Source organism: Lactuca saligna, chromosome 3, assembly GCF_052625555.1.
Source record: "Lactuca saligna cultivar CGN05327 chromosome 3, ASM5262555v1, whole genome shotgun sequence".
Lineage (NCBI taxonomy): Eukaryota > Viridiplantae > Streptophyta > Magnoliopsida > Asterales > Asteraceae > Lactuca > Lactuca saligna.
This window is the reverse complement of record NC_136419.1, coordinates 211,986,975-212,004,340: the sequence shown is the minus strand read 5'-3', so window position 1 is coordinate 212,004,340 and position 17,366 is coordinate 211,986,975. Positions and strand designations below refer to the sequence as shown.

General features: G+C 33.5%; 1 protein-coding gene across 1 annotated transcript; it reads left to right on the top strand.

Annotated features, from left to right (window-relative positions):
* The first annotated feature begins 5,135 nt into the window (after positions 1-5,135).
* LOC145037785 (axial regulator YABBY 1-like) lies at positions 5,136-13,565 on the top strand. The gene is made up of 7 exons (XM_078986503.1): positions 5,136-5,513; positions 5,638-5,802; positions 6,330-6,438; positions 7,365-7,413; positions 7,772-7,847; positions 8,022-8,099; positions 13,239-13,565. The coding sequence occupies exons 1-7, from the start codon at positions 5,403-5,405 to the stop codon at positions 13,305-13,307; spliced, it is 657 nt and encodes a 218-aa protein (XP_078842629.1). The 5' UTR covers positions 5,136-5,402; the 3' UTR covers positions 13,308-13,565.
* Positions 13,566-17,366: the final 3,801 nt, after the last annotated feature.

The window sequence follows — 17,366 nt, the reverse complement described above, 5'->3', positions numbered from 1 at the left end:
ACGAGAGATTTTGGATTATAGATCAATAGTTATAAATAATTGTTGTAAGGTCTATTTTATATTGTTTATGCTTTTGGTGTGTATCGGAACATGACATCCCGAGATTTTATAATTTAATGAAAATACATTTCTTTAAGAAATGCTTTGATAAATTTTATTTTATCATATTTTATTTTGGGAACAAATTCCGCAACTCTTTTAATCAAAGGATTACTCTGATTCTATAAAACAAAACATAAACAAATCGGTCTTTTCTGGCCGTGAAATTGGGGATGTCATAAATTTCTACCATTAAGAGATACATATATGTGTAAGGCTAACTATTTTATATCATTTCAGAAATAAAACATCATTTAAATAATTATTACAATTATCTAGCAGAGACACATATGTTATCCTTATGGATCACTTACGATTTTGGAGCTTGAAAGGGGCGTTTTTGGATAAAAATCGACTTGTAGAGAGAGAGTCTGTGTTATGAGTGGGAAAAGCTTCAAATGTGACCACTCAATCCCTTATATAGGGGTTGAGTTTGCAGCCCGGTGGGAATCTACCCGATCCCAACGTTAAACGGAGTTTATGGTCGTACCCGATTAAACGTTCGTAACCCGACTTGGTCGAAAACTAGGAATCTTTCTAAAAGAATTCGAGGGTGTTTCACGTGTTTCAACACTTATGAAGTCGTAATAAAAGACTTAATTTAATTAACTTAATCCAAAATGTTAACAAAACAATTTAGTAAAATGAGTTTTATTAATGGAAAAGGGGTTACAGTGACGGGATAAATTTCAGGTTGTCACAGAATCGTCGGAGACCGTATGCGAAAAAATGGATACAAAATGAGAGCAAAAGGCAAAAAGAGGAAGCGGCTGTATTGTATAATCTGCACCGATTAATAGTGGTGACACACAATAGTTGTGTCACCTAAAGCAATACCGACGATAGGAACTAATAGTGGCGACTTACACCGAGGGAAAAGAAGGGGTGTCATTTTTTGACCTTTTACGAAGATAACTTTTGGTCTTTAGCGGCGACTCTATGTTGTAGGGATAGGTTTTGTGTGAAAACGGAATCCCAACCATTGGATTAGATACACGATTGAACGGTTAGCGTTTACCAGATGGTGATAATGTGGATTCGGTCCACAAAGCATTACCGACGACACCAATAGCTGTGACAAGGACATTTAGAGGCGATAAAATTGATGAGATGCCATTAAAGGTCCTTGTCGTCGGTAAAGGCGTCATCAGTAATGTATTCATTTCCTGTAGTGAACATACCCTTAATGATAACTTTTTTTAAAAGAAAATTCCTATAGTTCATAACATTTTTTGTTCTCATTTGAACCTATATATATATATATATATATATATATATATATATATATATATATATATATATATATATATATGTTCCATTGATATTAAAAAAAAATAGTGATCATGAGATTCAAAATTAGCCACATATTTCATATTTGTTGCTCTAACTCTCTGGCGTACCAGTGCGGTAAGTCAGTTATAATCATAAATGATTATATAGTGATGCCCATTTCTTTCTCCTCTGCCACCATCCCTACCACCACAACTATCACCGTCACCACCACTACCACCACCTCTGCCACCAGTCGAACCCACCACTATCACATTTGCCAATTATACTACCGCTACCTCTGCCACCACCACCTCTTTTGCCACCAACTGTCATAATTATATATGATTACTTAATTTGTGAACAGACGTATAAGTATAATCATTTCTGATTAGGCATAAACGTATAAACATGTATAATCATATATAATTATACCTCTCTCACTACAAGAATAAAGACCAACAAGGACGACAAAAGTCGTCACTGTAGCATGCAAAGTCGACTCTATAGATGTCTGGGATGACATGTCGTTAACATAGGCCTTGTCGCTTTACCTCTGTCGTTTCAGATCATTTTGTCGTCTCCATAGCCTTTGTCGCAATAGGTACACCTAAAGAGACGACATGTCATCCCTATAGGTATACCTATAGTGATGACTTGTTGTCCCCATTGGTACACCTATAACAACAACTTGTTGTCCCTATAGGTGTTAGACACAATTTACATCCTATCCCAATTATTATTTTAATTTCCCAAAAGTTTTACATAATATAAGGCAAATAGTAAATTTACTTCTAAATCGTTTCATATATCATACAATCAAAAGCATTAAAATATCTTACACAATCGGTTTACCAAAAAACAAACAACCTAACTTGAAATTGTTTAGATGTTTCATACCACACAATCAACCCATTACCTAATCAGATTCATTAGAACTATTTTCCTACTTATCACTTTCACCTTCTTCACTTTCATTCAAAATGACATGGTTGGGTGTTTGGCTTTTGAGTTAGGAACACTTGCTATATTTTTCACTTTTCTTCCAACACCTCTTGTATGACTAATTCTTTGTCCAAATGCAAGCTTGAGGCATTCTATATTAATACACCTACTTAAACCATACAAATAATAAGAACAACAATTCCCAGTTTTGAATACTCATATAATATATGCAATGTATTTGTAATGTAACAAAGAATATTTGTCCACTTGAAAAAAGAAATCATTAGGAATATAACTATGTCATCTATTGTATACATTCTCAAGGTTTGAAGAGCACGATATAGTAAAATGACAAAGAGCAAAGCAAGTGGGCCAAAAACTCCCAAATAGAAGGCATGTTTAAATTTGATGCAAAATCATGGGCATCCTACTACATAAAGTTAATTCATTAGCTAATATTTTATATATGCTAGCTAATGCTTTACCTGAATCCATGTAATTCAACCTGTAAGTGAATCACCTGCATTCAGATCCATCTTATTATTTGAAGGGCATGTATATGTGAGTTTTAAGAATGCCTAACTTGAAACCAACTACAGTACCTACAAAATTTTTTAAAGAAATGAAGGGATTTATTTGAATAAATATATAACAACTCAATATTATCTCTTGCAGTTCCTTGATTTAGTGTATTCCCCAAATACTAAATTATTTTCTTGATATCCTTTAATTTTATAGAAGTCGTGACCTAATCACATGCAAAATTTATAGTGTTCAAACTCTTTTTAAATTCAGAAAGCTGAAAGCAATGTTAAAATGAGATAATAATACTAATATATAAAAAATAAACATAATTTATTAGCAAACTCAAGTAATAAGTAATAACAAAAAAGAAAATACCTGGGTGTTAAATTGAATTTTGATTCAACATGTGGCACCTTCATGAGCTCCAAGAAGAACTGCAAGATTACTTTAAAATTAAGAGCTTTCAAAGGTACCAATATATAAATAAAAATATAAATATAATCCATGATTGATGTACCAATCTGTTCACACTTGCCCAAGATATCCCTGTTACTTGTATAATTTTGAAAAGTTGCAACACAGATACAGCCTTTTCATATTACACATTAAAGATAATAGTGAGAATCATTACTTTTCCTTATATTGTTTCAAGAAAGATAAGTTGTGTTTATAAGGGGACAATATGGGAAACAAGATAGATGCCTCTTGTGCAAGATTCTTATAATGACCACACATGTCGAAAATGGCAGGATACATGCAATTCCAAACCTATTGATATAATTTAAAGCTGAAAAAAGTTAACAACAAATATTAGTAGGTAAGTAAATACATTAAAAAGAATGCCACATGTGCCAGAAAAACTCATTTGTGACATTATTTATTATCATAATTTGAAAATTCATAATGTGAAAAACAAGATCTTAACATGCAATATGATTTGTATGCACATGAAATAAGTAATGAGAGCAAGGTAATTACATTTAATCAGGTTCAATGACATATAAATCTTATGTACTCACCAATGTGAAAAACAAGATCTTAACCATATTTTATCTCCCTGTATTCTATTTCACTTTTTCTATTAGTGGATGGATGATGTGCAAAATGAAAGAGCTTTTATTGAGGTGGGTCTACAAAAATCAATAGCCCTAGATTAACTAACACATCACAAAATTAGTAACCCAATAACAAAATTAGTGAGACATACCTAGAGAAAATGGGAGTTGATGAATAGATAAATGAAGTTGGAATTAGGGAAATTGAAACTGTTGATCGATGGAACCAGGAGTCAGAATCAACACATCGAACTCAAATTCTCCTCCCAAAGACAGCAGGCTACAGGTTACATGTAGTGAAGACGGTGGTCGTTGCAGAGGTTGGCAGCGTCAAAGGAATTGACAAACATCGTTATGGAGGTGGTCGATGTCAAGTACGGATCGTTCGATCGAGAGAGAGAAAAGGGTGAATGGAATGCGATTGCGGATGAAGGACGAGACCTAGCTTCAAAATAATAAAAAATTATTTAATTATTTTTTTTAGTTGAGATGAATTGTTGTCCCTATAACTTTTCAGAAACCCAGGAAATTTCCCGCTAACCATTTGAGACCCACCAAGTTGTAGACAAATCTCAAGGTAAAAAAAATTTTGGTCAACCCTATTGGAACGACAAATCGTCCCCATAGCTCCACCTATAGCGACGACCACCGTCGTCCCTTTAGGTTGTGTCGCTATATAAACTTATTCTTGTATTGGTTGTCATATAATCATTTATTATTAAGCATATTCTGTTGCTGCCGTTACACTGAAACGTTACAACGGCAAATGAGCAATATGTGATTGAGGTTGAATTCTAAGATCTCTAATTTTTTTTGTAATCACAACTGAAGCTGTATATATATATATATATATATATATATATATATATATATATATATATATATATATATATATATATATATATATATATATATATAAAAAGTTGATTGGTACCATACACCAATGGTATTTGAAATTTTATACAATTATCATACTAAGATTATACAATCACTAACAAGTAAATAAATATATTGACTATCAAACATATAGACTAACAATTAAATTAGTTTTGTTGGTAATTTTTTGGTACATGTTTTATAGCTCTAATATATATGTTGTTTAATTTAGCTCTCCTAAATATAAAAGATTTTGAAAAAAAAAATGTACATGAAATATTTTTGGCGATAAAATAAAAATGGGGTTAGTGAACATTTATGGCCCCATTATTAAAGTAACATTAGAAAGAAATGAGATGAAAGAGAGAACCTTGGGGTATGATCAACACGACTCATATATGATGTAGTGGGTCTCTCTTTTTATATCTCTTGTCTTTTACATTCTCCATTGTAACTTCCTTCTCACTTGTCCTTGAAGTCGCACACACAAATTCAAGGCCAGATCCCCAAACATAATCTATCCATATACATTGTTCAGTCCATCATATCAATCAATCAATCAATCACCTCAAACTCTAAGATACAATCAAAACAAGAGGAGAGAGAGAACGAGAGAAGAAAGAGTAAACAAACATGTCATCTTCAGCATCGTTCCAACCGGACCACCACCACCACCACCACCTCTCACCAACCCCCGAGCAGCTCTGCTATGTCCAGTGCAACTTTTGTGAAACCGTTCTTGCGGTATACATAACCATCATATGCATGATTCTCTATCCATCTCTTCTTTTAAATTTTCATGATCTTTAAAGGTAGTTTGAATTTTGTTACAAAACTTAATCAAATTATTATGGTGTTTATGTTGTAGGTGAGTGTTCCTTGCAGCAGTTTGTTCACAACTGTTACTGTTCGATGTGGTCACTGCACCAATCTTTTGTCTGTTAACATGCGTGCCCATCTTCTTCCTGCTGCTGCTGCCTCTGCGAATCAGCTCCATTTTGGCCATAACTTCTTCTCTCATCAAAACATTATGGTACAACCTAATTAATTTGCTAACTACTAACAAAACAGTACAGATCGAGAAAGTGTATATACGTCCTGAAAGATTACAAAAATAAATATATAAATAAATAAACGTGTACCTAATTACCTGATCATTACTCTCCTCAAACAGTGATATCAACAAGTGAAAATATTTTATAAAGAATAAACATGTAGTCCCCATTGTGTTTTTCGATTCGTTCTTGAGCCTGTAGCAGATGACCTAATTCTCTCTTTCTCTCTCTATATATATATCTTTCTCTCTCTCTCTCTCTCTCTATATATATATATATATAGATACATAAAAATTTGTTGGTCTTGATATATACATACATCACGGCATGTCTAGATGCTGATACTGTTAAGGTGTCTGCCATTAGGGCTTCATAACGTTTATTTTGGGAAAGACTCGATTTACACTACAGAAATTAGGGTTTCTTGAAAAGTTCGTAAGTTTTGCATCTCATATCGACCTTGTCTTTTAAAATGTATATATTTGACTCAATGAAATTTATACAGGAGGAGATGAGGAACACCCCTTCCAACATATTGATGAATCAGTCAATTCCAGAGTCTATAGGTCCAGTTCGAGTTGATGAGCTACTGAAGCCTCCTGTAGTGAATAGGCGTAAGATTTCTTTTGTCATTTTCTTCTTCTTTATCAACCCAATGTTTTTTTTGTTTTTTGAATCTAGATGTGATATAAAAGAAGGTTCAAGATTCTTTTGTTTTCTTTTGTTTTAAGCATAAAATGCAGAAATCCGTTAGTTTCTCAGTAAATCAAGAAAGATATTAAAATAGTCCATTGATTGTACTTTCAAAAGCTTACATCTAAATGGTGTCTTGAGCATTTATTGGATTTGGTATGTGGGAGAACTCTCTTTCTTTAGCTTTTATTTCGTGGCCTTCACTCCTCTTTTCTTTATTTCTCAATATGTCCATCTCTCACCACAAAAAAGGCAAAATTTTTCTGAAATTATATTGTTAGATAACATTATAACTCAACAAGGTCCAAAACCATCAATGAAACCCTAATTTTTTTTTTTATAAAACTTATCTCGCTGTATCTTTTAGCACGTGTCTGTTTATTTGTAAGCCAGTCTTCAAATTTTGTAGAAAAAAAAGTTGTATCGTTCCTCAAAGAATATTCTCTCGAATTGGCCTATATAAAAATGGAACAAGAAAGTTATTTTTTCTTAATCTTTATTTTGTTATCTTAAGTTTTTATAATATGACAAAGAGCCCATTCCATGGGGAAAAAATTGGAAATATTGGGTTAAAGATTCAAATATATATAAATGCATGATAAATAAATGTTTTGCAGCTTTTATACACCTATATATACTTTGTTGCTTTTGTGTTTACATGTGGATGGGATTAGAAATTATCTCTCCCCCGGAATTTAAGATGGGCACAGTTTCTTGATATATAGAGAGATAATGATAATGATGAAGTTATGATAGGAGAGAGACAACACAAAACAGTCTGAAACCAAATGATTTTAATATTGCGTCTGTTTATTTTGTCGTTATATTTGTCTTCATGTATTTGCAGCTCCAGAGAAGCGCCAGAGAGTTCCTTCTGCTTACAACAGATTTATCAAGTATGTATATATTTCGATTACTTTTCTTGAGTGATAAAATAGTTTAATTTGAAAAGTAATTTACGTCGAAAATTCATAAAAACACAATGACTAATTTGTATCTACGTGAAATAATCTCAACAACATTTGTTTAACTTTTTCTACGTATGCATATTTCTAGTTAACGGAAACCATTTGAATTAAAATAATCATAATTCTTTTCATTAAATAATATTTGTGACTCATCCGTCCTTGAACGAATTAAGTAGAATTTAGCACTCTAATAAAGTTTCCCTTCAAATTAATATAAATAAAAACAACTTAGCTTTTACAAATGGAAAAACAAAATTACATATTAATTCTCTTAAACAAATTACAGGGAGGAGATCCAACGTATCAAAGCAGGTAACCCAGATATAAGCCACAGGGAAGCCTTCAGTGCAGCTGCAAAGAATGTAAGATCCAAGAACATACGTCTCTCATTATTATATTTCTATTTAATGATTGCATTAATGTTTTAGAACATATATAATTAATGTGTGTAAAAGTAAACAACTTTAATCAATTTTGATAGCATGTGTTTTTAGGTTTGCGATTTGTCAATTAATTGTTCTAATTTATTGTTTTAGTGGGCACATTTTCCTCACATCCACTTTGGTCTTATGCCTGATGATCAGCCTCTAAAGAAACCATCTGCCTGCCAACAGGTACACTCATTTACTCTATTATTATTTAAAAAAAAAATTCTAAATAAAGTTCGGTTAAAGTATATAATCAAGAGTAATAAGCTTGCATATGAAAATTGTGTTTTATCAAGATTGAAATGTCAACTATGTTAATTTGCGAGAAGGGACATTGCGTTTTTTACTTTTCATGGATTTATGGAAAACGTCAAAATTCAGGTTTATGATATGTAGCTATCATACATATTTCGTAAACTGAGTTTTGGTTTATTGGAACCCGTAAGCAAATTATATGTGAAAGTTGTAGGATATAAAGGATCAAAATATAGACAAGTGTAAGTTGCACAAGGTTTAATGCTCAAATTAGTAATTGAAACTGAATTTTGTTATGATAAGTAGACGAAATAAGAATGAAGCCAAAGCTTGATTTTACTCTAATATTGAAAAGCAAATGTTACAATATCAAGTGAATACAAAGTAATTATTCTACTTAAATATCCCAAGTGTTTCTAATATTTTAATACAAAAGTGCTAAAGGTAATAAACCACCTTAAGAAAATAATATTAGGAAGTGGATCATCTCCTTATTTAACGTAAAAATGGATGTAAGAGGTATGGAAATTAAGGGGAAAGGGAGAGATGGATGACTCATTCTTTATGAAGAGACAAATGGGGAGGGGACGACTCATCCATTTTGGAAAGAGAAACACAAGTCGGCCAAAAAGTGTTATAGGAAAGAGAAAGAGAAGGATGATTCACCTTTCTTATGTATAAAAATCACAAGCCTTTGTAATGAAATACACTCCTTGATCTTTCGAATTTATATATTCTACAATAATATATACACGATCAACATTGCATTGTAAAACTGAATGTCAACGTGTTAGCTTCGACCATTAAACATGCGATTTTTCGTGAAGTCAATTTTCGACGACTTGTTATCGACTTCCTTCACAAGATTCCTAGGTCAAATGAATTGACATTCCACCCATGTCATTTCAAAAAAAAAAAATCATTTGTTTCTTGAGTTCGACAATCTCTTCGGATAGTTATTAAGTTGTCAACACAGACACCAACAACATGCTATTTGGGTTCCTTTTGTATATCGGTCGAGTCTTGTAAATTTTTCAAAAAACTAATCCCTTTTAAGATTTTATCCAAGAAAATATTCCAAGCTCAAGGATCTTGTTGTAGAAAGAATTGTAATACTTTATAAACATATTCTAATGGTTAGGTAACGTAGACATCCTGCTTATGGTCTCCATAGAGATAAGTCGACTTGGAATTAATAGTGGACAACCTACGTTGAGTCGTTAAATTAAGAATGAATGTCGCTGGTTAGGTAGTGTTATTTGCTTTAAAGACGTAATTTAAGTTGATTGTTTAATTAACGATTGGAAAATCTGTAAGTTTGAACCTTTTGTGTTTTCCGTGATTGAATCTACATTCGTTTACATGGCCTCCTTCTACGCTTTAGAGGTTTATGCCTTTTTTACTATTCAAGAGCTAATCTGAAACAATCATCATTAATTATGAGGCTCAAGTATCATACTTTTGGCTTTGATATACATATTGATTATCTATCGAACTCCTTAATTAAGCCCGAAATATGATGTAGGGTTTTCCTTGTAGATTGAGTGTAATGAAAATCGGGCTGGATAGAATCGACATAGGGTCGTTCGGTTTTGACAACATTATTTACTAGGTTGTCCGGTTGTTCTGGGTTGATCTCAGGGGTTGTTTTTTCATGTTTTTTAGGATGTATTTGGACAATGATTCGATTTTAGTAAGGTTTTAATGAGTCTTCATCTCTTCTTCCATGTTTATGTTTTTGTAAGAATTCAAACCTTCTTTTTCATCAAAATCAAACTTGTAACTAACTTATAACATCTGATCTTGCAGATCAAAATTAAACTTAAGTTCCATATGTCAAACCAAAATAAACCATCTTTATAATTGAAGTATCAAGCTTCTTCGATTAACTACATACATTATTAATGAAAAGAATACAACAGAAAACCTTTAGATGTTTCATGTTTGGTTTTTTCCTAACTAATCTTCATACATTGTGATGTCGAGAGGTGCATTTGTTCGTAGCCAGTTGAGAATAAAAAAAAATATATCTAGCGGATTCTCTCCAGAAATGCACTGATACATCTTTTCCTTTAAGAAGACTCGTTGATATGTCTTTAAGGGTTCGATTTCAGCTATCAACAACTCCATTTTGCTGTGGTAAATATGTTGTTGTAAGATTATGTTTTACACAATGTTCTTCAAAAACCCATGAGAATTATTTTTAAGGTGAACTCTCCCCCTCTATCCTATGGATATTTCATTCAAAAATATAATCTAAACTTTTTCAATTTATTAACTTAAATAGTTTAATAAAACCCAATGCTTCAAACTTGTCATATAAGTATTAACACCACATCCACCAACTAAAATCGTATACCTAAAGGAGAAATTACATGCTTCCTCCAATAGAGGTTGGTGTAATATGACCATATAACTCTTGCATGAAAAACTTATAGAGCTTTTTAATCTAGAAAACCAATTCATTTGGACAAGGAATTTGAGATTGTTTGGCAAGAAGCCAAGAACACACCCTTCAGACAGGTGTTTAGTCCTTGAAACATTGGTTTTCATATTCATTTAGACAATTTCTTTAAGGAACGAAATTTAATATGGATATGTCTAGAATGTTATATCCAAGCCGTTTGATTTTTTTGGTAAAAGATATCTAGGTCCATTAGGCCTCCGAGGGGTTTTGTCTAACCAGTTATTGACCTTTTAACACTCAAAAGGAAAGTTTTTGTTCCTCTAATAATATGTCAAATATTGAACGTACATTATGACCAGCCTTCCTTCTCCGTCATTTGTCCAATACGAATAATTTTTTTTTTTGTCATTTAAGACTTGAAATATAATATACCTCTTTAACGATTTGTTTGTAATATTTTTACAATAAAAAAAATGCCCTTAATTTTCCCAAAATAATGATGGTTAAAACTTAAACCATTGTCAAATCTCACATGGCTTATAACGTTTGCGTCTAACTAATGGAACTTTGAGTTCTCTCTACTCGTATGGTTACTAGCATTGTTGTGTAGATACCATACCTTATATCCAAATCGACTATCTCCCGTGCAAGAAGACTATCTCAAATCATGGTGAGATTCGATCATGAAAACACGTACTTCTTCATTGGCTTGAGTGATTTTGCCTCCTTACCTTGGTTCTTATTCAATAACTCCAACACATAATATGACCAAATTTTTTACTATTAAAAAATTTTATTTTACTTTTATTCTTTCGAGGACGGATGCAAATCATTCAAATTTTTAATTGATCTACAATCACCTCTTCGGCCATGCTAAGAACCTTGGACTCAACCCCAACCTCTACTTACATTTCCATCTCTTCCCATGATGTGTTTGAAGAGCTTCCCCTAACATTCCTTCGATCGAGATTCCCACTCAAGATCTGTAAATAGAGAAGATCCTACTTCTTTTTCTCTAAAAACTCAAAACGTTTCATCATGGGTTGTAAGAGGACCCACAACCTCATCTTCCATCATATTTTCAAGCTACCAAATTGCTAAATAAATTTCATGATTTTTTTTTTAATCATAAAGGGATGACTGAAAGAAAGTACTTCAGGGCCATAATTTGCATGATCTTATAGATCATACACCAATGACAATGGAATTCAATCTTGTGGAAAAATCATTTATCGCTTCATTGTCATTCAAATCACCTCAATGTCGCTTCTCAAAGTTTAATTCTAGTCTCAATACCGGGTCTCAAATGTATCATCTTAAATGTTTTACATGCATCTTTAGTTGTATCCTTCCCGACATTAGAAGCATGTCATTCAGAATCTCTTGGTAAATAGCCATACAAGCCATCCAAATTTTCCGTTCCTACACTCTTTCATTTAAAATTGCATCCTACATTGATTATGATTGCAAATTCCCTTGTATTTTAATAACCCATATTGAATAATTCATATTTGTGAATATACGCTAGTGTAACGTATCACTACCATCTTTCATGTTTCTTTGAGTTTATTCACGTTCAAATTTTGAAGTGGTCATTATATTATTGGCATATACTTGACCATTTGTTGGAAATAATGGATCAAAATAAACAAGTATATGTTGTAGAAGATATAATGCTCAATGTAGCAAACAAAAATGATTTTTGTTATGGTAAATAAGGAACAAAAAGTAGAAGTTATAAAACAAGATGAAAATTTTGAAAAATAAAGTAATATGAAAAAAACTAAGTTTTTAGAACCATAAAAAAAAAAGTTCTTCGTAAGAATATTTTAAACAAAATTCATAAGGAAAATTTGAACTTCGGTAAACAAATTTAAGATAAAATTTTGTGAAAAGTTATCGAATAAGAAAAAGACTAATATTATGACATTCCATTTTATGACCTGAATGACAAACATATTTTGGTAATTGTCAGTTTTATATAATATAATATACCTACAAGCTCGTTTGTTATTTCAATTCTAGTATGCATGAGTTATCAATGTGTCTTATGTTAAATTATGTTAATTCAACAGTGTTTTTATTTATTTATTTCTAAATTATGTTTCCAAAAAACTATCGACTGTAAATTAATAGAAAAAAGTTTGTATATTGGTAATATTTCTTGATATTTGAAAGTCAGTTTCGAAAAGTAATTGTTAGTGAATGAAAACACTGGTTGTTTTATTCGATTTTCTTATAAAATTTAATGTGTCATTTCGATTTGTCGTTTCAAAGAAAAAAATTTAATATATATGGTTTACCAAATTATTTAGATTTTGCAATCAAACGAAAAATGATTATGATACTTATATTAGAAAACATGTAAATAGATAAGTGTATGAAAAAGTGACAGTATATTAATTGTGTTTATTCTATATCCTCTTATATTATGTGTTTATTCTATATCCTCTTATAATACTCTTACGATATTTTTATTTATTTATTTATTTATTGCAACGAGTTGATGAAATATTGTTTTAACGTTCTTTGGCCTAGGTTATCTAAATTTGACACTAGCAAAGATTCAAGCTGCATTAATAATACATTCCATATCTGATGCATTGTTATTTTTTATAGAATTTGAAAAAATTATATATATTTTTTGATTTGTGGAAGTGTAGGAAGGAGATGATCTTCGACTGAAAGATGGTTTTCTTAGTGCGGGCAATGTGGGAGTTTCGCCATACTAGGGAGATGATCTTCGATTGAAAGATGGTTTTCTTGGTACTACGCTTTCTTGCATTGTTATTTTCTTTACAAGACCGATTGATCAACTAGGGTTCTCGTTTATAATGTGTGTGAGTTTGAGTCAATTCCTTTTTATGACTATTATATTTGGTTTAGGATATCAAAGAATGGTTTAAGGTATTAAATCATTCTTAAAAGCCTTTGACATGGTGTATCATTACATTTGGTTTGTAATATAATTGTTTCTTTGTTGGCTTTTAGATTAGTATCTTATTATACAATCCATGACTTTTAATGACTATAAAAGTATTAAGTAGAAAGTAACTCCTAGCCTTGTTAGTCTATTCACTCCGCAGAAATAAGTAACTAAGAAAGCCCTCACTATCAGAGTGTGAAACAATTTTAAGTTATTATTGGTTCGAGAGGTTTTTATGTGATCAAGCATCTATTTCGAAGGAAGCTATTCTATCGATTCATGGCTCGGGATGGAAGCATTGGTCGAGACATATATCTAGCCAATAGAGGTGGGACGTGGGGTACCATTAGTTATCTTCATCGAAATATATTAGACCACAATGTGGACTTAAACAATGTCTTCATCTAGCAAAATAGTAACCGATCGTGAGTTGTCTATACTAACACTGTTGTGTAGATACCATACCTTATATTCAAATCGACTATCTCCCGTGCAAGAAGACTATCTCAAATCATGGTGAGATTCGATCATGAAAACACGTACTTCTTCATTGGCTTGAGTGATTTTGCCTCTTATTCAATAACTCCAACACATAATGACCAAATTTTTTACTATTAAAAAATTTTATTTTACTTTTATTCTTTCGAGGACGGTTGCAAATCATTCAAATTTTTAATTGATCTACAATCACCTCTTCGGCCATGCTAAGAACCTTGGACTCGACCCCAACCTCTACTTACATGTCCACCTCTTCCCCATGATGTGTTTGAAGAGCTTCCCCCAACATTCCTTCGATCGAGATTCCCACTCAAGATCTGTAAATAGAGAAGATCCTACTTCTTTTTCTCTATAAAGTCAAAACATTTCATCATGGGTTGTAAGAGGACCCACAACCTCATCTTCCATCATATTTTCAAGCTACCAAATTGCTAAATAAAATTAATGATTTTTTTTTAATCATAAAGGGATGACTGAAAGAAAGTACTTCAGGGCCATAATTTGCATGATCTTATAGATCATACTATAAAAGATAGAGTATTGCAGAGCAAGGTTACAGAAAAAGGTTGTATGGGTTCTGTATTCAACAAAGGGACACATTACAGAGCTAGTATAGACAACTATATGTACATATTTTACAGCAGGAAATCATGGAGTCAAATCCCATGATTTTAGGTGATGAATCGTCTAAGATATAGGTTGCTTATAACTCCATAAATCAAGGTGTAGATTGATAATTTCCATATCAGATAGATATGGGTTTAATACGCCCCCGCAAGATGGCAAAACCATCGGTGACGCCAATCTTGGGACGTGTTGCCAAAAATGGTTGTCAAGCGAGCGCTTTGGTCAGTGTATCCGCGAGTTGATCACGACTACTGACATGATGTACTTTCAGACAACCACTGTCAATTTTTTCACGGACAAAATGATAGTCTAAAGCTATATGTTTCATGCGACGGTGGAATATGGGATTTGCACACAAATATGTGGCGCCAATGTTGTCACGGTATAATACAGGGGTTTGAGCCAATGTTACACCAAGTTCTGAGAGGAGATGGGTGATCCAGGTGACTTCTGATGATGCATTTGCTAAAGCCTTGTATTCAGTCTCTGTGGAAGAACGGGATACCGATTTTTGACGCGTTGATTTCCAAGAGATGATGTTAGGCCCAAGGTAGATGGCATATCATGTTGTTGATCTTCCATTTTCTGATGCTCCTCCCCAATCAGAGTCACTAAAGGCAGTAACTCTTAATGGTTGTCCACGCTTCAAGAATAGGCCATGGTGAATTGTGCCCTTTAGATAACGTAAGAGTCTTTTCAAATCTTGCATTTGAGTGTCATTTGGGGCATGCATGGACTGAGAGAGGCGATTTGTGACAAAAGCTATATCTGGTCGGGTTATCTCAAGACATTGTAATGCACCGATGATCTAGCGATACTTTGTTGGATATGATGGGGCTGAGTTGTCGACTAGAGAAGTGGCACTCTGCATGGGTATTATAACTGGTTTTGCATCAGCCATCTTGTGATTAGTTAGGATATCACGAATGTGTTTGTTCTGAGAGAGAAATAACCCATCACTGGTGGAGATAACATCCACTCCAAGAAAGTGATGAAGTTCACCAAGGTCTTTGAGTGCAAATATGCGATTTAGCTGCAACACAAAGTCATCAATAGCACTATTATTGTTCCCGGTCAGAATGATATCGTCAACATAGACAACAAAGTACATCACTATTCTGCCAGACTCAAATATGAAAAGGGAGGCATCAAATACAGATTTGCGAAAGCCATAGTTGATTAAGAATGCCTTAAGCTCAAGATACCAAGCTCGTGGTGCTTGTTTGAGCCCGTACAAAGCTTTGCGCAACTTACATACATGATTTTGGAATTGTGGGTTGACAAAGCCTAGAGGTTGGACCATATAGACTTCTTCTTGAAGAGCGCCATTTAAGAAGGAATTATTGATGTCTAGTTGGCGTAAGGACCACTTTCGTGATAGAGCAATGCATAATAGGATTTGTATTGTGAGCGGTTTTGTAACAGGGCTGAAAGTATCAGTGTAGCCAATGCCATGCCGTTGGTGAAATCCTTTAGCTACTAGACGTGCCTTGTATTTTTGAATAGATCCGTCAGGGGATCGCTTAATACGAAAGACCCACTTGCAACCGAGAGTGTTTTGGGAAGTTAGAGGTACTAAATCCCAGGTTTTGTTTTAGATGAGTGCATTAAACTCTGTAGACATAGCATCACGCCATTGAGGTATTTTAAGGGCTTGGGTGACACATGACGGTTCAAGAGTCTCTGGTAGGGGGTGAGTTGATGTTGTGTTGAGATAAATATCACTGAAGTACTTAGGATTGGGTTTTCTTTGACGAGGTTGAGGCGGGGAAAAAACCGGTGGGGATGGTGATAGAGCTTGCGGGGATGGTGGAGGAGGAGTATATGTGGATTGAGGAGTGCAAGATAAATTTTCGATAGAGTGGGTGGTAGAGGTGGGGATTGGTGATAGAGGTGGTAGAGGATGGTTGTAGTTATGAGGAAGAGTGGTTTCTAGTGAGAGGGTCTGCATAGGAGACAGAGACGGAGTAGGTGTACTTGGTGACACACTAGTGGTCGAGTTGTGAGAGTCTTCCACATGGGCATAAACATCTTGAGGGGTTAGAGATGGATCAGTACTAGCATGCCTCCATGGAAATGTGTCCTCAAGAAATCTAACATGTCGGGAGATATACAATTTACATGTGATAGGATCATAACACTTATAAGCGGACTGAGAAGTGGAGTACCCTAGGAAGATACATGTTGTAGATTTAGGGTGGAGTTTAGAAGATGTATATGGTTTAATCCATGGGTAACATAAACAACCAAAGATTTTGAGGCGTGTATAGTTTGGTTTTTGTTTGAACAGGAGTTCTAGAGGAGTTTTATGATTTAAAATGGGTGTTGGAAGTCGATTTAAAAGATATGTGGCTGTTTGAACTGCATAAGACCAGAAAGTGGTTGGCAAATTTGCATGATGAAGGAGTGTAAGTGTTGTTTCTATGAGATGGCGGTGTCATCGTTCTGAGATACCATTGTGTTCTGGAGTGTGAGGAGGTGTAGTAAGGTGTGAGATTCCGTGTGATGTGACAGTATTTTTCAGGAATGCGTATTCCCCTCCATTATCTGAGTAAACAGTTAACAAGGGAAGTTGAAAACGGTGTTCAACTAACTTTTTAAATTGTGGAAAAATGATGGCAACATCAGATTTCTTTCTCAATGGGTAAATCCATGTATATCGGGAGAAATGATTGACAAATATTACGTAATAACGATATTTGTCAATAGAGATGTCGGTGGGTCCCCAAACATCAGTATA

Bases quoted from the DNA above. Each gene is read 5' to 3' on its own strand.
- LOC145037785 (XM_078986503.1), top strand. From the start codon at position 5,403: ATGTCATCTTCAGCATCGTTCCAACCGGACCACCACCACCACCACCAC. The intron at 5,514-5,637 runs GTATACATAACC...TTTATGTTGTAG, and splicing joins TTTGTGAAACCGTTCTTGCG to GTGAGTGTTCCTTGCAGCAG. The intron at 7,848-8,021 runs GTAAGATCCAAG...TTATTGTTTTAG, and splicing joins TCAGTGCAGCTGCAAAGAAT to TGGGCACATTTTCCTCACAT.